The sequence below is a fragment of the Brachyhypopomus gauderio genome, chromosome 12, assembly GCF_052324685.1.
Source record: "Brachyhypopomus gauderio isolate BG-103 chromosome 12, BGAUD_0.2, whole genome shotgun sequence".
Taxonomy (NCBI): Eukaryota; Metazoa; Chordata; class Actinopteri; order Gymnotiformes; family Hypopomidae; genus Brachyhypopomus; species Brachyhypopomus gauderio.
The window spans coordinates 5,373,014-5,392,612 of record NC_135222.1 but is presented as its reverse complement, the minus strand read 5'-3'; the positions used below and the strand labels follow the sequence as shown (position 1 = coordinate 5,392,612).

General features: G+C 44.5%; 1 protein-coding gene across 1 annotated transcript in view; it reads left to right on the top strand.

Moving 5' to 3' along the window:
- Window positions 1-19,599, top strand: part of rabgap1l (RAB GTPase activating protein 1-like) — a 79,651-nt gene that overhangs the window by 8,746 nt on the left and 51,306 nt on the right. Inside the window, 7 exon segments of the mRNA XM_077024604.1 lie at window positions 271-381; window positions 952-1,018; window positions 3,174-3,276; window positions 4,384-4,550; window positions 8,703-8,829; window positions 15,218-15,311; window positions 17,025-17,175. Of these exon segments, the coding sequence (XP_076880719.1) occupies window positions 271-381; window positions 952-1,018; window positions 3,174-3,276; window positions 4,384-4,550; window positions 8,703-8,829; window positions 15,218-15,311; window positions 17,025-17,175 (820 nt within the window).

Sequence of the window (19,599 nt, the reverse complement as noted above, 5' to 3'; positions counted from 1 at the left end):
TATAACCGTGATATTGATAAAGCAATTGTTAACAATATTAAAATAATACATTATCATTAATGTTGGAAAAGGCATGTTGCCAAACCTCCACACCTGCTGCTTAAACGGAGCCAGAAGTGTTCATAGACACTTTCACTTCATCCTTTATGAATTTCCCTGTTCTTATAAAGCCCTTAATCATAGCTCTGGTGTGTCAGTCATGCTGAAATATGATCCTTTTTAAATCTAAAACCTTACTGTAACCCCTCCCCACCCCACACTGCCTCTCAGCCCGGTCCCTAAAGACAGAGAGAAGTACTACTTCAAGCTGCGGCAAGGCGTGCAGAAGAAGGTGACCGTCACGGTGCAGCAGATCTCCAACAAGGAACTGGGTATAGAGAGGTGAGCCGTCTGCAAAGCCGCTCTGCACTTCCTCGACTGCTGTATCTGTAGCCACAGCACCCAGAAGGACTTACACCATGTGCTTTGGTAATGGTCGCGTCAGGCGAGAAGGCCTTAGGGGGAAAAAATGGTGGATGTTTTATAGTGTCCTGTTTGCAAAAGCATGACAAAACGCCTCCCAATATCGTCTGCTCGGGTTTATTATATGGATAAAGTGCTCAGTCAAGTATCATAACTGGAAACGTCTACATGTCTGAAGAGGAATTTACACTCTGTAAAATTAATTCATTTATTATTGTTGTTGTTGGTGGTGGTTTATTTATTACAGTTCTTTTTATGATCTCCTGTGAACAAACGGACTCGAATTTCATGTAAATTTAAACTTGTGTGTAAGTGATTCTTTCAGCAGCCACCTGATGGCGCTCAAGTTACAGCCACAAAGTCTCCTTCCCTTGTCTTGTTGATCTGATGAGACTTGCAGTGCATGCTCATTCCCCAGCGTTTACTCTTATAGTTTTGCAATACGAATGATTTTCGTCAGGTGATTCTTTCTCCTTTCCTAAACCTTAGATGCTTCGGCATGTTACTTAGTCCTGGACAGAAGGTTCGGAATAGTGACATGCACCTTTTAGACATGGTAAGTCCGCCCCCCCTCTTTTTCTCTCTCTCTCTCTCTCTCTCTCTCTCTCTCTCTCTCTCTCTCTCTCTCTCTCTCTCTCATATCTAAGCCCCCTCATAAGTCTTAATGGTGATGTGTACAGTTGTTTGCTGTTATCAGAACAGCACACCTGTTTGTTCATTAAAGTCTCTCCTCTACTTCCTTTATCTTGTGCTTTCATCACTTCTTCTGCACCTTGGGACCAGTGTCCTACACCGATTGGCTCGTATTGTTAATGCTCCTAACTATCCATTCCGCACCTGCTATTAATAGGCTTAAAACATGGAAATGGAGTCTTTTTATTATTCATTAGTTACATATTTTTACATGGTGCCAGGAGGGACCTCAGAACTAAAGCAGCTCCCAGTGTAGCACAATCAGCTGTGATGGTTCTCACTGTCGTTAACGAGTGGGACACTACAGCGTGTTTGTGAGATCAATGTGAGAGAACTAAGCCTTAAACACCCCTCCTGGGTAGGGATGCAAATTATCGATTAATTCATTAATCGTTAGTTGATTGATCTTATCGATCGACTTTCGATTAATCGATAAGCGGCGTTTTTCACCTGAATTTCAGTGTTTCAATAGGGCCTTTAAAAATATCAGCTAAATGGTTCACTTTGTTCAAAAAGTATATATTATATTATGATAATTATATTGTATTATATGATATATTGCTCAAGTAATTATGCATTAGGAAATTTTTATGGTATAACAAAATACATTCTTTCATTTAAAAAGGAATAAATTAAGGACTGGCTCCGTTCTTGCATTTGAAACATTAGACATTAGACAAAAAAAAGAAGAAATTAAATAGAGAGCCAAACAGAATATTATTGAGCCTATGCTTGGACAATGTTTCTAGCGTTGTAGTGAACACATGCTGTAACACGACCGGAGAGTGCCCAAGTCTCCACAACATCATTGAGCTTGTCAGCTAAATTGTCAGCGGTGTGTCTATCCGACGTGTTCGTCGTAATCAGCACTGCAGATTTTAGCTGCCAGTTCTCGTCAGTGTAGTGGCACGTCACGGTAATGTAACTTTCTGTTGTTAGAGCCGTCCAACAATCTGTTGTAAGGGCTACAGCAGTAGCAGTAGCTAGCTTTGTTTTTAGCTCACTCTTCTTTTTTCGTAGCGAGCTTCGAAAACGCCTTCCCAGTGTAGCTGTGATTTTAGGTTGACCAGGTGCAGTGGTGATATGCAGGACAGCTGCACGGTGTTCAAATGATAATTGAGTGAGCTAGTGGAACTGTTGTACTTCAATACCGCATTACACAGAGAATATTTGACTTCTTTGCCTAAATTAACAATGTTGAAATTGTAGCGACTACTACTCCTCGCAGCGAATTCCCTAACAGACAGGCACTTGGCCCTTTAAGTGACACTGGGGGAGCGGAGAGAGAACGGTGCTATTGTTTGAGTTGCGTGGAAAATAAAGTTTCCCTCCTCGGGATTTTCTGGATTACGCAGTTTCTGTCTTGTTTCCCGAACCCGCTTCAAAGTGGTCCCACACCGCACGTCTTTTCGCCCGCTTCATTTTGTTTTCCACTCTGGTCTTTCGCGACACGTGTTCACTTCTCGTTCTTACGCTCTGTTCAAGTTACTACAGTAGCGCGCTCTAACGATTAATCGTGATTAATACATTTTGATCGACTAACCTCTTGATCGACAATTAATCGAAAGTCGATTAATCATTTGCATCCCTACTCCTGGGACATCCCCCTTGCTTTTACCAAACCGTAACCTTTAGACCTTTCACGTGTTCTTCTACTCTGATCTAAATGACTTCTTCACAGATAAGTGGCTAATCTGCTTCAACAGTGTATCAACAAAACGAACATGACAGTCGGTCCTTGCCTGTAATAAAGTCCTGTCATAAATTATGAACATGCTGAACAAACCTGTCATTTATGAGCAAAGTCAGGATGACGTTGCCTCTGCCACACCGTGGCCATCATGGTTACGTCAACTTTGACAGTCCAAAGAATTACAGTAACGAGCCTGCACTGATTGGCCTAAACGGTGCGCTGGGACTGGTATCCGTGGACACTGGGACTGGTATCCGTGGACACTGGGACTGGTATCCGTGGACACTGGGACTCCTATACTGGTTCTGCTTGTCCCTGCACACAGGAGTCTATGGGCAAGAGTGCGGACGGGAAGGCCTACCTGATCACTGGAACGTGGAACCCCAACACGCCGGCGTTCCAAGCGCTCAACGAGGACACACCCAAAGGTGAGCCAACGAGGGTGAGGTGGTGACCGGGCGAAGGGTTGTGAAGGTTTCTTTCTTCTCCCATGACTGTGATCTGCTGCAGTGACATCACTGTGCTCTGGAAGCGTGAGGGTGCAGGTGGCGTATCGCCGTTCTGAGGGCCAGGCACGCCGTGTCCAGGTTTTATGATTTTTAAGGTCTCCATATTTTTGATTCATGTTCATTTCCGGCTTGTCTATGCTGCACTTGGGTTTATATGTGGAAACACAAATACAGTGCAGTGCTGGGCCTTTGTCATCTTGGCTCTGAAATCTGAAGTGGTGGAGTATTGTTGACTGAAACCTAAATAGCAGGTTTTCAGAGCAGCCAGCCTTAAAGGGGACAGGGAAGAAAGGTCCCTGCTTTTAAATGGATCATATTTTATCCCAGAACAGGAAGCCTGTCTTCATTATTGAGCCTGTGATGCTCATTGGAGCGGAGGTGGAGTCAGCTGACCCCTGACCTTGCAGGAGGGGACGTGGGCTCGTTATGAAATTGCTTGACTTTTTTTTTCATTCCCCTGTGTCTTTCTTCATTGAAATAATTTTCAGGCTCATATAATTTGATTTGCTTTATCTATTTGTTCATGTATGTACAGCACACAGTGTGGTGGTTTGTGAAATTCGCTTTTGTAGGGTTTTCTCAACCAAGATTAAGCCAAACTCTGGACCCTGTTGAATTTATGCAGTTTCGCTTTGTGCAGTATTGATTGGGTCCAGGAATCGGCCCCGTTTGGCTGTAGGCTCAGCCTACATGTAGCCTACATTTTCAATAGGCTCAACTGTCTTTTTGCAGTTTTGCCAAAAAGCTGTTATAGCACTGAGAAGTTCCATTATTTACCAGAACTGCCCTCTGCTGCCCTACATACGCCCTGCTGTGGAATCTGATATAATGTATAGTGGTAATTACAGTTTTAAGGATTTATAGCCTATATGTATGTGTTTGTATTAGACCCTGGAGAGTGCCAATATCTCTGCTGGGGTGTCGTGGTTGGCAGTGCTCTTGCTGTGATTATATGCTGTGTTCATCAGTGACTCTTTCTCACCTGGTATTGCTATTCCTCCCCCCCCCCCCCCCCCCTCAACCCAGACAAGCAGGTGTATCTGACGGTGGCTGTAGACCTGGTGGTGACTGAGGTGGTGGAGCCCGTTCGGTTCCTCCTGGAGGCTCTGGCCAAGGTGTATCCAGCCAACGAGAGGTTCTGGTACTTCAGCAGAAAGGCCTTCTCTGAGACCTTCTACCTCCAGCTCAAACAGGTAGCTGTGTCACCGGTGTTTCCGAAGGTCCTGTTCCAAATATCCCTCATTCTCCCTCCCTCCCTCCCTCCCTCCCTCCGTCAGTCCGAACATCCCACTTTTGTATTTGTTCTCAGCACTTGTCCTGGCCCAGAGGCCAGAGGTCTGTGGCGTGGGAGGTGTGGCACCACTGGTTCACCTCTTGGAACGCTGTGAAGCAGAAGATGGAGTCTTTGTGTTATTGGGAGTTTAATGAGAGGCCTTGTTCTCATTATCAAGCTGAAGTAATTAGGGATTGCTGCCTGCGTTGCCATAGTTATTTCATTGCCGAGTGCAAAAATGCCTGGGCCACAGTTAAAAGCTAATTAAAAGATAATATTATAGTGTTAGCGCAAGACCCAGCCCGGCCTTCGTCTTATTTTATTATTATTATATATGTTGCTGCCTTCATTAGATGTTGGGAATTTTGAAAGCAGTTATTTGCAGTAAATGTGGTGGTGGTGGTGGTGGTGGTGGTCTGTCCTGAGTAAATAAAAACAAAGTGGCTTTAGCCTCCGTCACCGGAAGAGCCGACCGAACGTGAGCGTACCCGTATTTGGGTGGCTTGGTTCGGGGGGTGTGCGGAGGGAGAGGGTGGAGGCGAGGCGTGCACATGAGAGGGCGGAGCAGAAGCGAAAGGTCTAATCTGTAGCTCAGACTGCTCCAGGCTCCTTCTGAACCCCATTAGCACCCCAAGTAGGAGCAGCCACTGGGCCAGAAGACGTCTGCGCTCTCTGGTCCTCTTTATTGCGTGTTTGCGTGCGTGCATGCGTCTTAACATATACATACTGTGTATTTAATGCTGCATTCAAGTCTGTAATTTGAGGTTTGCTTTCTGTATCTTGTGTTTGGCCATTGATGTGTGTAAAATATTTAAAATGATATAGTTGCATGATATTATACACTGCTCAAAAAAATAAAGGGAACACTCAAATAACACAATATAACTCCAAGTAAATCAAACTTCTGTGAAATCAAACTGTCCACTTAGGAAGCAACACTGATTGACAATCAATTTCACCTGCTGTTGTGCAAATGGAATAGACAACAGGTGGAAATTATTGGCAATTAGCAAGACACCCCTATATAGGAGTGGTTCTGCAGGTGGAGACCACAGACCACTTCTCAGTACCTATGCTTTCTGGCTGATGTTTTGGTCACTTTTGAATGTTGGTGGTGCTTTCACACTCGTGGTAGCATGAGACGGACTCTACAACCCACACAAGTGGCTCAGGTAGTGCAGCTCATCCAGGATGGCACATCAATGTGAGCTGCGGCAAGAAGGTTTGCTGTGTCTGTCAGCGTAGTGTCCAGAGGCTGGAGGCGCTACCAGGAGACAGGCCAGTACACCAGGAGACGTGGAGGAGGCCGTAGGAGGGCAACAACCCAGCAGCAGGACCGCTACCTCCGCCTTTGTGCAAGGAGGAAAAGGAGGAGCACTGCCAGAGCCCTGCAAAATGACCTCCAGCAGGCCACAAATGTGCATGTGTCTGCACAGACGGTTAGAAACCGACTCCATGAAGATGGTATGAGGGCCCGACGTCCACAGATGGGGGTTGTGCTCACAGCCCAACACCATGCAGGACGCTTGGCATTTGCCAGAGAACACCAGGATTGGCAAATTCGCCACTGGCACCTTGTGCTCTTCACAGATGAAAGCAGGTTCACACCGAGCACATGTGACCGACATGACAGAGTCTGAAGACGCCGTGGAGAGCGATCTGCTGCCTTTAACAGCATGACCGGTTTGGCAGTGGGTCAGTAATGGTGTGGGGTAGCATTTCTTTGGAGGGCAGCACAGCCCTCCATGTGCTCACCAGAGGTAGCCTGACTGCCATTAGGTACAGAGATGAGATCCTCAGACCCCTTGTGAGAGCATATGCTGGTGCGGTTGGCCCTGGGTTCCTCCTAATGCAGGACAATGCTAGACCTCATGTGGCTGGAGTGTGTCAGCAGTTCCTGCAAGATGAAGGCATTGAAGCTTTGGACTGGCCCGCCCGTTCCCCAGACCTGAATCCGATTGAGCACACCTGGGACATCATGTCTCGCTCCATCCACCAACGTCACATTGCACCACAGACTGTCCAGGAGTTGGCGGATGCTTTAGTCCAGGTCTGGGAGGAGATCCCTCAGGAGACCATCCGCCACCTCATCAGGAACATGCCCAGGCGTTGTAGGGAGGTCATACAGGCATGTGGAGGCCACACACAATACTGAGCCTCATTTTGACTTGTTTTAAGGACATTACATCAAAGTTGGATCAGCCTGTGGTGTGTTTTTCCACTTTAATTTTGTGTGTGGCTCCAAATCCAGGCCTCCATTGGTTAATAAATTTGATTTCCATTGATGATTTTTGTGTGATTTTGTTGTCAGCACATTCAACTTTGTTCAGAACAAAGTATTCAATAAGAATATTTCATTCATTCAGATCTAGGATGTGTTATTTGAGTATTCCCTTTATTTTTTTGAGCAGTGTATATTAGAGGTGTATTGAACTAAGGATTTTCATAGTCGAATCTGATTCGTCAGATTTTCCATTTAGTCGACTAATAGTCGAATCAGGGTTTTTTTTAAAGAGCACCTTAAACGGGATCTCGTTCTCATTCAGGACTTTTTTCCACTATAAAGTAAAAACCTACAACACTCAGATAAATGAGTAAACATGGTAGGTTTGCTTTATTCAGCTTTTATAAATTGCCACACAACAGCAAAACATTATAAGGAAAGGTTCAAGTAACTGGGTTTAAAAAGCAAACAACAACAAAAAACGCGACGAGACGACACACCGAAACGACAAACGGCTGAACTGTTTTTTTTTCGCCTTACCCATTTTAAATGGTATGCCATGTTAGTTGTTGTCGTGCGAAATGAAAGACGTTGATGACATAACTTGCACTTTACTTTGTTTGATTCATCTTTATCTTTTTCAAAATACTTTTGAAGTTTTTTTAGTAGCCGTTATAATCTGTAGGGTCTTCAGCTCCGCTCATTTGGATTGTGCAACTGCAGGGTGTGATTTATTAATGTGTGGTAAGGAAGATGCCTATTGTTAATGCGCACACATCATTTAAAAATATTTATTAACAGAAATTAGGATGATTTTATTTGACAAAAGGCTATATATAACGAAAACAAAGACATTTAATGTAACAACTAATGCTTAGCAGCGTCCTTGGGCACCCCCATGCAGTTAGAATGGTACATTCGACTATGACATTAATAGTCGACTTGGGGGTATAGTCGACTATAGTCGAATCAGCGACTATTGCAGGTCACCCCTATTATATATATTTATTTTATATGCTTTGATATGTGTACATATGCAATGCAACACAGATTCCACAGAGAGGTCACACATTTTGATTAATAATAGCCAGGCATGTAAGTGCTGTCTTGTGTTTTGACATTTTGGGGTAGGTTAGCTGAAGGTGTGTCATGTGACGTGGGTGTGAAGCTTTGCGTAGTATATTCCAGTAATACTCTGATATGTGAAGAGATGTGTGGAGGTATTTGGTCTGTTTATAGCTAGAAATGTGTTTGACACACATCTCAATTAAGCTTATGTTAATCAGCCTTCTTGGTCCTCCTTTTCTTCATTGAAACATGTGTTTTATTTAATGTTTTTATTCGATTGAACAAAGAACAAACTGAGACTACACAAATCATTGTCTTTGAATAGATGAATATTTCCTAACTCTCTCATCCCCATCCTCTTTTTTGCTCTTTTGCTCTTATTTTGGATCTAAATCAAGGGTCTCTGATGTGAAGTGCACATATTTTGGAAGCTGTGTGAATGTCTGCCTCCCTGTTGACCTGTTGTCCCCCTGTTGAAATGTCTTTGACACTAGTATGACAAATGTCATGTCACCGAAGGAAGTCTGACAAAGCTAGACTTGCCTGATCTTGTTCACTGCCAGTATATCACACTTCAAAAGCATTCGCCCATGTGGTTAATGTAAACACACTTCACATGTTCCTGCTGGCACACGTTTGTGTGTGTGTGTGTGTGTGTGTGTGTGTGTGTGTGTGTGTGTGTGTGTGTGTGTCTATGCTTGTGTTTGCTTGCTCCATGTGTGCTAATGTGCACTCACTGTGTGTGTGTGTGTGTGTGTGTGTGTGTGTGTGTGTGTGTAGGGAGCTGAGAGAGGCAGCCAGGGAGATGCCATGTACGAGGTGGTGAGCCTCCATAGGCATTCGGAGAGAGAGGGAGGAGCTAGAGGTCGTCTGCAGTCCCCTGCTGAGGAAGAGGAGCCAGAGGAAGGTATGGGGCCCCATAAGCACGCTACCACGAGTGCCTTACCGTGTTCCCATCCCCCCCAACGCCTTCTTGCCCTTTTGCTGTGTGCTTCTGTGGGCTCAGGTTTGGAGCATCACCCCCCACCTACCCACCCCACTGTAATAAAATGCTTGCGTACACGTGTGAGTGGATTTAAATAATGTTCCCCCTTTCGTCGATCTCGCAAATCTTTTGTGGTGTTCAATTTACAAGACCAATGGCCGTGTGTCTGGGCTTATTTGCCCCGTCCTTAGAGACGGAGCGAGGGTGAGCGGGGCAGATTGCCTCTGCAGAAGCAGCTATGGCAGGAACATTTGTTAGGTTTTGTTCTCCAACTGGCAGCATTTCAAGTGCGTGAGATCATCAGTCCAGATCGTTTTTTCCCACGTTTCTTTTTTTTTCCACTTCTTTACATTTTTCTCTCCTGTGTTCTGGCAGCTATGTATGAAGTGGGAGCATTAATTTAGTCAATGCTGGCTTAGAGCTTCTGTAAATGTACAGTAGCAGACTGTGTGTGTGTGTGTGTGTGTGTGTGTGTGTGTGTGTGTGCGTGCGCGCGTACCAATAATGCATCAGAAGAATATAGCATATAGAAGCAAATACAAGGGACATCTGACAGTGAAGGCTGTGATGTAAAGATGTGGAAGTCTGAAAGCCCAGGCACTTCGAGCCCGGGCTGGGGCTGGGCGATAAAACGATATCGATAATTATATCGATATAACGTTGTCTCGACGGAAATATGACACATTCTAAAGAAATCGATAAAATTACCTTCCCGCCATGTTTGACAGACAACATGAATAGCCAATGACAATAGTGCCGCCCAGACCAATCAAGCGGATGAACTAGAGTAACAGCCATTTCAGGGTTGGTTGAAGCACACAGCACTGAATTTAGGCATGGTGGCGGATTAGCGCACGTTCTAATAAATAAATACGCAAAGAAAGTTCATCAAAATGAGGACGTGTGCACTACTTTTCTGAAACGCGCTACAAATTCAGAAATGCTGCAAATCCAGCCACAACACAACGGAAGTTTTTCTGGATTAATGCTTTTACGCAGGCATTCTGTAGATTAATGGAAAATAATGCAATGTCTCAAAACAATTCCACAAAATAGCCTAAACTTTACCTGGTAAGACGAAGGGAATAACACTGTAGGTTTTAACTAGAAACAAGAGTTGTATTATATAGGATCTCATTACGTATAATGGGAATGAATTAGTAAAGGTCTTTAAATGTAGATTGCAAAGTAATTAGGCCTGCAAAAGTGTATGCCTTAGTTTTTGTCTAAATACATAGCTAGCTACATTTCAAGACCTTTACCCATAGTTTTCGTCTAAACAGCTTTAGAAAAGCTTTAGAAATTCAGTCCAGTTGTGGTAAATTCTGGCTCCTCCGCAGAATATGACTCCCCTCGTTTGTGCGCGCATAAAGACGCTACAGATATTTGGATAAAAATTAAACCCTTCATTAAAACGGTTAAAATAAAAAGGGTTATATTGTTAGACAGTTGTTGTATGTAGACATGTACTTTATGTGGAATAAGTCACCAAAATTTTTAAAAAGACATTAACCAGACATTTCAGTCCTGTGAGTTACAGTGATAATAACGTCGTTCATTGAGCACTCTAGTTTTGTTTTGCTATAATGAACAATTAAAGATTATGCCTTATTTATGCATACAATCGCAAAATATCATCTGTAGCGTCTTTATATGTGTGCAAACGAGCTGAGTCGGACTCTGCCGAGGAGGCGGAACATCGGCATTCAACATAATGAGAGACTGTATGTAAGGAGATTTATGATTCACTGTGACACTCAATCAGACTCTGAAATTTTGTTCATTCCCTTATCCGTGTATCCTGCCCCTCAGTTACAACTCTTATTAAACTTTGGAACTGTTTCCTGACATCCATGTGTTGTGAATCTGTTATCACACTGCAGACTGAACAAATTTATAATGCCGTTTATGAACCCTCGTGGCTATGATCTATGTCTGAAGACAATATCAAAACCTTTTTGTGAATAACAATCTGCAGGTTGTAGCCAGAAACAAGAGTTGTGTTATAGTTGTGTTGTTCATTTCTCATTTAAAGTATAAAGGAAATAGTGATTTGATTTATATCGTGATATATCTCGATATCGACTGATATGAAAAAACTTATCGTGATAAGATTTTTTCCCATATCGCCCAGCTCTAGCCCAGGCACTCTAAGCCCAGGCTGCCTCCTGAGCATTTCCAATCTGCATAAGTGCAACAGGCCCTTCATCTTCCAACCCAGTGCTGATCTGCAAACGCTGGGACCTGGAACTTGTTACCAAGTGTTCTTATAATAATAATAATAATAATAATGATTTATATATATATAGTCCATGGTTATATCAGGGAATGTCACATATTTTAAACTTTTTATCTCCTTTAATCCAAAACTAATATTGGATTAAATAATTTTAGATCACTGCATGTATCAGATTTTCTTTCCTTTCCAGTTTATATCATGCCAGAGAATTTCTGTTTACATAACGATGAAGTGTGTGTGTGTGTGTGTGTGTGTGTGTGTGTGTGTGTGAGAGAGATGGAGAGTTGAAGCAGCATGATAATGTAAATACAGTGTATGTAAATACAGGTCAGTTGTAAAGTGTGTAAATAGTCAAAGTCAAATTTATTTATATAGCTCTTTTCACAACACATGTTGTCACAAAGCAGTTTTACAATCGTATGGATCCAGATCCCTAATGAGCAAGCCAAAGGCGACAGTGGCAAGGAAAAACTCCCTATGATGGTGGGGAAGAAACCTCGGGAGGACCAAGACTCAAAAAGGAACCCATCCTCCATTGGGAGGCCTGTTAGCACAAGTCTGTGGTACACAGGATGGTTCTACAGATAAAGTTAAGGTCCTTGTTCCCCGGCCAAGTAGTCACAGTCACTTCGGTGTAGATCAGGGGTAATCAACTATATTGTTCCGCGGGCCAAATTTGGCAGATTGCTCTGACTAGCGGTCCGGGGGACGGGAGGGGGTGTGGCGAACGCAAGTTGTTGAGCGGTTGGTGGGGGGGTGGGGGGTGGCATTGGTGTGTGGCGGCGAACGTAACACTCGTGACGGAGTGTTTTTTCAATATCGCTGAAATAAATGCTCCGGTTTAAAATTAATTCTCCCGTCAAAATTAAGAAATATTTTTAACAATTTATTCTGGGTCCGGATGGGATGGCATTTGGGTCCGTATCCAGTTAATCAGGAATGAGATTGGGTCCGGACAGGACTGCGTTCGGGTCCGGATCCGGACCATGGTGTAGATGGTGAGCCTCAGGTAGGAGCTAGCATCAGCACGTCCTCTTGCGGAAATGGCACATCCAACCCTGGCATTAGTATATCCACCGGCAAGTCAGCCCATCTCTCAGGTGCTTGTAGGTGCTTGGATGCAGTCGTCTTGGGTAGAAGCATGCAAAAAGATAGACAATACAGACTGAGTGTGTGGACATCAATTTAAACCATCATTGATTTAAACGTACATAGCTCACATGCCAGTGATTAGCATGTGGCTGCGACAGGCTAATCTATAGCAGCATAACTAAAGGGAGGGTTTTGGAGGTGACCACAGTCATGAGGGCTCACTGAGACATTGCTTTCCAGGCAAGTCATTGTCACAACTGAGTGATGCCATGACACACCTGGAAGACAGAATCAACATCTCAGATTACCAGAAATCTCAATGTCTGGGGGCCCCCGAGCCCCACACCCTACAAGGGGAATATTAGCTGAAGGCTTGATTTAAATAGGTGAGTCTTAAGTCTAGATTTAAAGATTGGAACTGTGTCAGAATCTCGGATTGGAGCTGGAAGGCTATTCCATAATTGAGGGGCTTTAAAGGAGAAAGCTCTGCCTCCGGCTGTAGTTTTACAAATTTTTGGAACTAGGAGAAATCCAGCATTTTGGGAGCGAGATGGGTTGTAGTAAACAATTAGTTCACTCAGATATTGTAGCGCAAGACCATTTAATGCCTTATAGGTTAACAGAAGAATTTTAAATTCAATTCAATATTTAATCGGAAGCCAGTGTAATGCCACGAGAGTAGGACTAATATAATCAAAATTTCTAGCCTTAGTTAGGACTCTAGCTGCAGCATTTTGAGTTGTAGCTTTTTTTTTGGACTGTTTAGAGCATCCAATTAGAAGACTATTACAGTAGTCCAATCTTGATGAGACAAAAGCATGGACCAGCTTCTCTGCATCAGCTAATGAAAGTAAATGTCTCAGCTTGGTGATATTATGTAAATAGAAAAAGGCAGTGACATTGCATATATGTGTGTGTCAAATGAAAGATCCGAATCAATAGTAACACCTAAGCTTTTTGCGGTACATTTAGGTGTTACTGAAAAACCATCTAAGGTAAGGGGAATATCAGCCCAATTGCTTCTAGCAGCTTTAAGCCCAAGAATCAGCACCTCAGTCTTATCGGAATTTAGTTGAAGAAAAGTAGACACCATCCAATTTTTAATCTCCTGGACGCAGTTCTCAATCTTGAGAGTAGTAGTGATATCATCCGGATTAGAAGATATATACAACTGAGTATCACCTGCATAGCAATAGAAGCTAATACCATGCCTACGAATGATGGCGCCCAGTGGTAGCGCATATAATCAGAATAATATGGGGCCCAGTACAGATCCTTGTGGGATACCATATTTTACCTTAGAATGCTCTGAGCAATCGTTATTTACTAGTACAAATTGGTTTACAGGTCAGTTGTAGTAGAGTTTGTAAATACAGGTCAGTGGTCCATAATGTGATGGCGGGGCAGGACAGTCCCACCCTGAGCATTACATGTCGGGGGTGATGTGGGACAGGGTTCCACTGCAAACATGCTGCGCTTTACCTTTTGCCGTCTCTGTGGATCACGCTCCACGCTTACGGATTTCCATGCACACGCCTGATGAGTCATGGTGTTCATATGCTGACATGCACTGCAGGTTTCGAACATTTGAGGTTTTAAAGCCTCTGTGTGTCCTTTACCCCTCTACATTTACCCGTTGGCATGAAACGAGCAGTTTTGCAGTTCCAGTTTTCCAGTAACAATGAAATCGAAGTAAGTGTAACAGTTTTGATTTTCATTGAATTATTGTCCTTTTCAGTTGTGTTAGAAAGACATGTTAGCTTTCACAGCAGCTGCCTTCACCAACTCTCAGTATTTTCTGAGCATTTTTTATTGTAAGGGAGATGGAAAAGAAGATTCATCCACCCACACCTGCTATTGAGCTGCTCTGTCACCTTAGGACATAGGCAGCTCTCAAGGCCTCTCTCTCTCTCTCTCACTCTCTCTCTCTCTCTCCCTTCCTCACTCACTCACGCTCAACATTTTACCATTTACCATTCGCTCAATCTCAACCCTCCCCTCCTCACACACACACACACACACACACACACACACACACACACACACACACACACACACACACACACACACACACACACACACACACACACACACACACACACACACACACACACCTCCTTCCCTTTCAGATGTGATTCAGAGCAGGAGCCCTTTAAAAGCATTTCACTGATCTGGAGCACTGTTATAGGACCTGTGATGAGAATATGTATTCCAAATGGTCATGCCGCAGGTCCTGATGATTGCAACTGGGTTTATGAGATGAACCCTCTGCTTTAGCATATGGACCTGTTCTGGCCTCCAGGGCTTCTGATGGGCCTCAAAATGACACCTGTGTCCATGAAGTACTGCCCCCCCCCCCCCCGAACACACACTGGTATAGTAGCTTTACTCACAGGTACTGGTGTATCTCGCCCTTCTGTTGCTGTGGTGACTGTAAGGTCATTCAATCATGGTTTTGGTGGCAATCAAGCGTCATCCTACTTCAGCCGTGGGGGATTGACTGAAGGGTTTGAATAAGAGCTCCTCTGACCACGTCCTCCACATTCTCTCTCTCTCTCTCTCTCTCACTCTCTCTCAGTTACATTTGCTTAGAGACTGTGAGCCAGAGTGTATTAGCTGTTGTCGAGGAGAAAGAGTCCGTGGAGGTCCAAGAGCTGTGTTTAAAATTGGAGCTGAGTGCTTTTCTGCTCGGAGCTACGACACTCAGCTCAGCACGCCTGCCCTCCAGTAGCGCACACACACACACACACACACACACACACACACACACACACACACACACACACACAGAGCAGCCCGCTGCAGCTGGAGTGTGTCTGCTCGGCCGAGGTGACCGCGCAGCCTCCTGGGAAAAGCAAAACTGGTTCTGCGTGTGCAGATCAGAAAACGGACCATACGGACATCTTTAAAAGGTTAAATGAGTTATGATGTGACCACAAAAACGTTTATGTCCTCTTCTTTTTCTGTTCCTTCTCCCAGATAGTGACAGTGAGATCTCCAGTGGCACTGGTGATGTGTCTAAAGACTGCCCTGAGAAGATTCTGGAATCCTGGGGTGGGATCCTTAACAGATGGTGAGGCTACCAGTACAATCATCCACAAACTGTTAGCACAGTTCATTCCTGGCTGGGGCTGGTGGGCAATAGAATTGCACTTATTTGGGGTGGAGGGAGAAACGCATGAGTGGGAATCAGATGGCATGGCACCTTGTAGAGGTCACACTACTTAGTACTGTTCCTTGGAAAACACGTTTCCATCATTCCATCATTTAGTGGTGTGGCAATTTTGAAAAAGTAAAACATGATGGTGTATTAATGGTCTGTTGTATTCATAAACTTCATAAACGTTGGATTGATGGTTGAGTTGAATGGTACCAGACTAAGCCAGTCGTTAATCACCCGTCTTAAAAATACAAGGGTCAATACAAACAAACAAACAAACAGACAGACAGACACGACCTAAACAAAGGGACAGTGGAATATGAAGGACCTCTGGGTTTGCTGGTCCATACCATACGAGCACCAGAACCATCGCCGAGTGCGTTATGTGGCCATAACGATGACCTTGAGGTTTCAACAGACTCTCCTTCCCAAGCCGTGGCCACACATCATGGTCTGGGTGGGTCCCCCCCCTGGTCCCCCCCCCCCCCCCCCCACCCCACACACACACACACACACACACACACACACACAAGCGTCAGAAGGACGGCCCTGGAAAACAGCCCGTGGCCCGCCTGCTGAAAAGTTGTTTCCCTAGAAACTGGCGCATTCAACTGCCACTGCCTTGACAACCATTCAGACAGCTTGGAGAATTTCGCCGTGAACAATGGCGTATCTCCGGAGAGACTGAAGACTCGGTGCAGTGGTCTTGTCAGCCAGCTTCCTGCACACGGCCCTCTGCCACAGTGAGTGAGCAGCCCCCTGCCTCTGCTCAGTGAAAGGCAGTTCAGGTGCCTGCCACGGTACGAGGGCACCGTTCAGTACGGGGTTGGGTTTTTTTTTTTTTGAGCTGTGACTAGCTATAGTGCCACAGTTGTCGAGTTCTAGCTTCCCGCCAGCTTTCCGACTGTCCTCCCAGTCAAATGCCTTTCAGATTGAAAGTGGCTTTCAAATTGTATAATATCAAATCGTTTCTGCCGATTGTTCTCACAAGTGCAAGTTGAAGCAGCTTCCCATTGTGGCGGGTCTGTGAGGCTGGAAGCATAGGAGGGGCGGGGCTTGTGTGATTGGGTGGGGCTTGTGTCATGGGGGTGGGGCTTGTGCAATGGCTTGTGCTTGCGCTGTCAACAGGGGCATGAGGGTTCAAATAAGCTACCCTGATGTGAGTAGTGTTATTACTGTCTTTTGTTTTGAATTAATCTTGGCCAACTGCAGGCAAAAGATACATTAACGTACGTTGTACCCCACATTCACATTGCATGTTAGTATTTTCATATTTGGCACCATATTACTGGACTAATTTACTACTATGAACCAGTCAAATTTGAGAAATAGTACATAAATTAGTTAATAAATTTCATAAATATGTAATGGTCACAGAAATGTGCTCTCCTTAAACCTACCCAACTAGTTACAAAGGTTATGTGGTGGCCTCTAGTCAATGCACTAAAAAAAGAAAAACACTTGGAAAATAAGGGGGGAAAAATTTTGAAACATAAGTAATCCTGTAAGAAAAAAAAGTTCCCATGACTGAGAGATCGCACACATGCTTTGCTGTATTTTGCAAAGCTTTCTCCATGCTTGTTCCGCGTGAACATGAAATAACGGAGTCTGTCCTGTGCCTGGCAGGCATGTGAACCTGTCGGCTCGGCCTAAGGGGCTGTCTGCGTTGGTGAGGCCCGGCGTCCCGGAGGCGCTACGTGCTGAGGTCTGGCAGCTCCTGTCGGGCTGCCAGGACGACCAGGCCCTGCTGGAGCGCTACCGCATCCTCATCACTAAGGTAACAAGGAGGCTCTGCGTCTCTCTCTCTCTCTCTCTCTCTCTCTCTCTCTCTCTCTCTCTCTCTCTCTCTCTCTCTCTCTCTCTCTCTCTCTCTCTCTCTCTCTCTCTCTCTCTCTCTCTCCTCCTCCCTCTTGTCACAGGGCTGTTTGGGTGTTCTTGCTGCGATCTCGTGGCGATAAGTATGAGAAGCTCCATCATCTGTCCAGTTTTTTTTCTTCTGCATAAAAGGTCACCTGACCACCTTTCCTGTTTTAGACCTGTAGTGTGTGTTGCTGTAGTACAACAATGGCTACTGTTGATTTCACATGTGAATACAGGCCTCCAGATCTCAGCATTGATTCTGTAGAAGTATTCTGCTGTGTACAGTATGGAATCACTTCTCATGTTATAATCTCCCACCAAGTCTTTATAGGTAATAGTTTCAAGAAGGCAGATTGCTTGATAGAGCCCAGGCGTTTCTCTGGACCATGTTGTGCTTGTACGATGTTGGAAAAGCTTTTTTTTTCATGTTGTTCTTGGAGGTGCATTGGTTCTCATGCCAGCTGTGGTCACTAGTCGGAATGTTCCCACACTAAAGACATTATTGTTGACTCTGTCAAAAAAGCAACTCTCTTGAGGAAGTAAGAGGAATACCCATCTCAATACGCAGAAGATCCCATGAATCGTCAACATCTGTCTGATACCAATCTGTGTGTCTCATTGAAGTGAGCGGTTTGTTACTGGGAATTTGATACTTGAAATTGGAACCCTGCATTCTGGCTAACCGTGTTCAGCAGAACTGAAGCAGTTGGTGAGTAGAGTCTCAGAGTGAAGTCAGAATTGTAGAGGTCTCGTTCAGTAATAACGACTTCCAAAACATACAGCTCTCGTTTTTAAATGCAGTGCTGGGAACCCCATGGCCTTCAAATTTTTGGGTTACCCCTCTATTAACCCAGGCAATTTAAGTCATTAATGTGCGTCAAGGCCATGTCCTGCTGTCTGGGTTGATAAGCTACTGAAATTACTCAAATGGCCAGTGTATATGATCCCCAGGCCCGAGAACAGAAAAGCCCTGTTCCACACCCCTTGCAAACAAATCCCCCCCCACTCCCCAAACACACCATCCCCCCACCCCAACCTCCCTCTTTCCTGGACCGTTACAAATGAAGCTTTTAATAAGTGTGCACTGCACCTTCGACAGCAGGTCAGCGGAAGGTGAGGATCTCCTTAACTGACCGTGTCTGCTCCGGGTCCTGACCTGCCACATTCAATCACACCCCCCCCTCAACGTGGTTCCTAGAGCCCAAATCTCTGGCACAGGGCCATGTTTAAGGGACCGTGGCTTTTTTGCTGGAACGGCAACGGTTAACCTGAAGGCTGAATGCAGTGGGTTATTCGCTGATAGAGGCTCACAAATTTAGAGGAGATATTAGAACACCTTGACCAAGGTGGTTTTTTTCTTTACGTACAAATCAATAGTCATCCGCTCCTAGTCCGTGGACCAGTGTTTGAAATACAGTGCAGTCATTACTGAGAGAAAGGGCAAGAGGGACAGAAATGAAGAGAGGGAGAGGGAGAGAGAGCTGTAATGAAAGTGTGAAGGAGAGGGTAATTGTTTTTCATATGTATTTATACCAAGCTGTCAGCCCTTGCCAGCCAGTGTAAATTCCACTGTTCCGGTTCCCTAACCCAGAGGCACCATTCCCATCTCCTCTCTCACTGGCAGAAATAGCCGCCATCCAGATGAGCAGCTAAATATATGCTGCCTTATGTAAGCCTGCTTCTGCAGTGGTGGCAGCATAAATCAGGCCTTCATTAATTAAATTTGCCGTATTCTCCCGCACGGCTCGAAATAATGATATTGATATAGCTGTCGCGGTGCTATTAATAAGGCGGAAAAGCCTGCGGGGGAGGGGCGAGAAGGGTGTTCCCACGTCCAACGATGTCCAGGTTATTAATGTCTCTGACTCCACGTGCTATTGATCGCGATGCTGAACGAATCCTGAGTAATTGTGCCGTTGGTGGTAGTGGGAACCATCATGTCGTTTGTCAGCTGGTTTTTGTTTATTTATTTATTTCTTTGTTTTTTTTTTTTGTTTTGTTTTAGCGTGATGTTCATTTGAATATTGGCATGGGATGCAGTTGAGATGCTGAGGTAAACCGAGGTGATTTAGCAATAAATAAATAAATAAAAATAAACAGTAATTTGGGGAGGAGGTTTGATGAGGGTTCACATTTGCAGAAACAAAAGGATATCAGATGCATTTGTCATATACGTTGAGTCTTTGTGGAGACCTTTGTCTTATTTAAAAAGCAGAAGTGTGTGTTAAGGTTCTTCTTTTGTCAGAATAGGGAAATCCAGGAAGATTAGACACACATCATTAGCTGGGTGTTCAATCCCCCCCCACCCTCCCACAACATCATAAATTGTGGACTGTGGTTG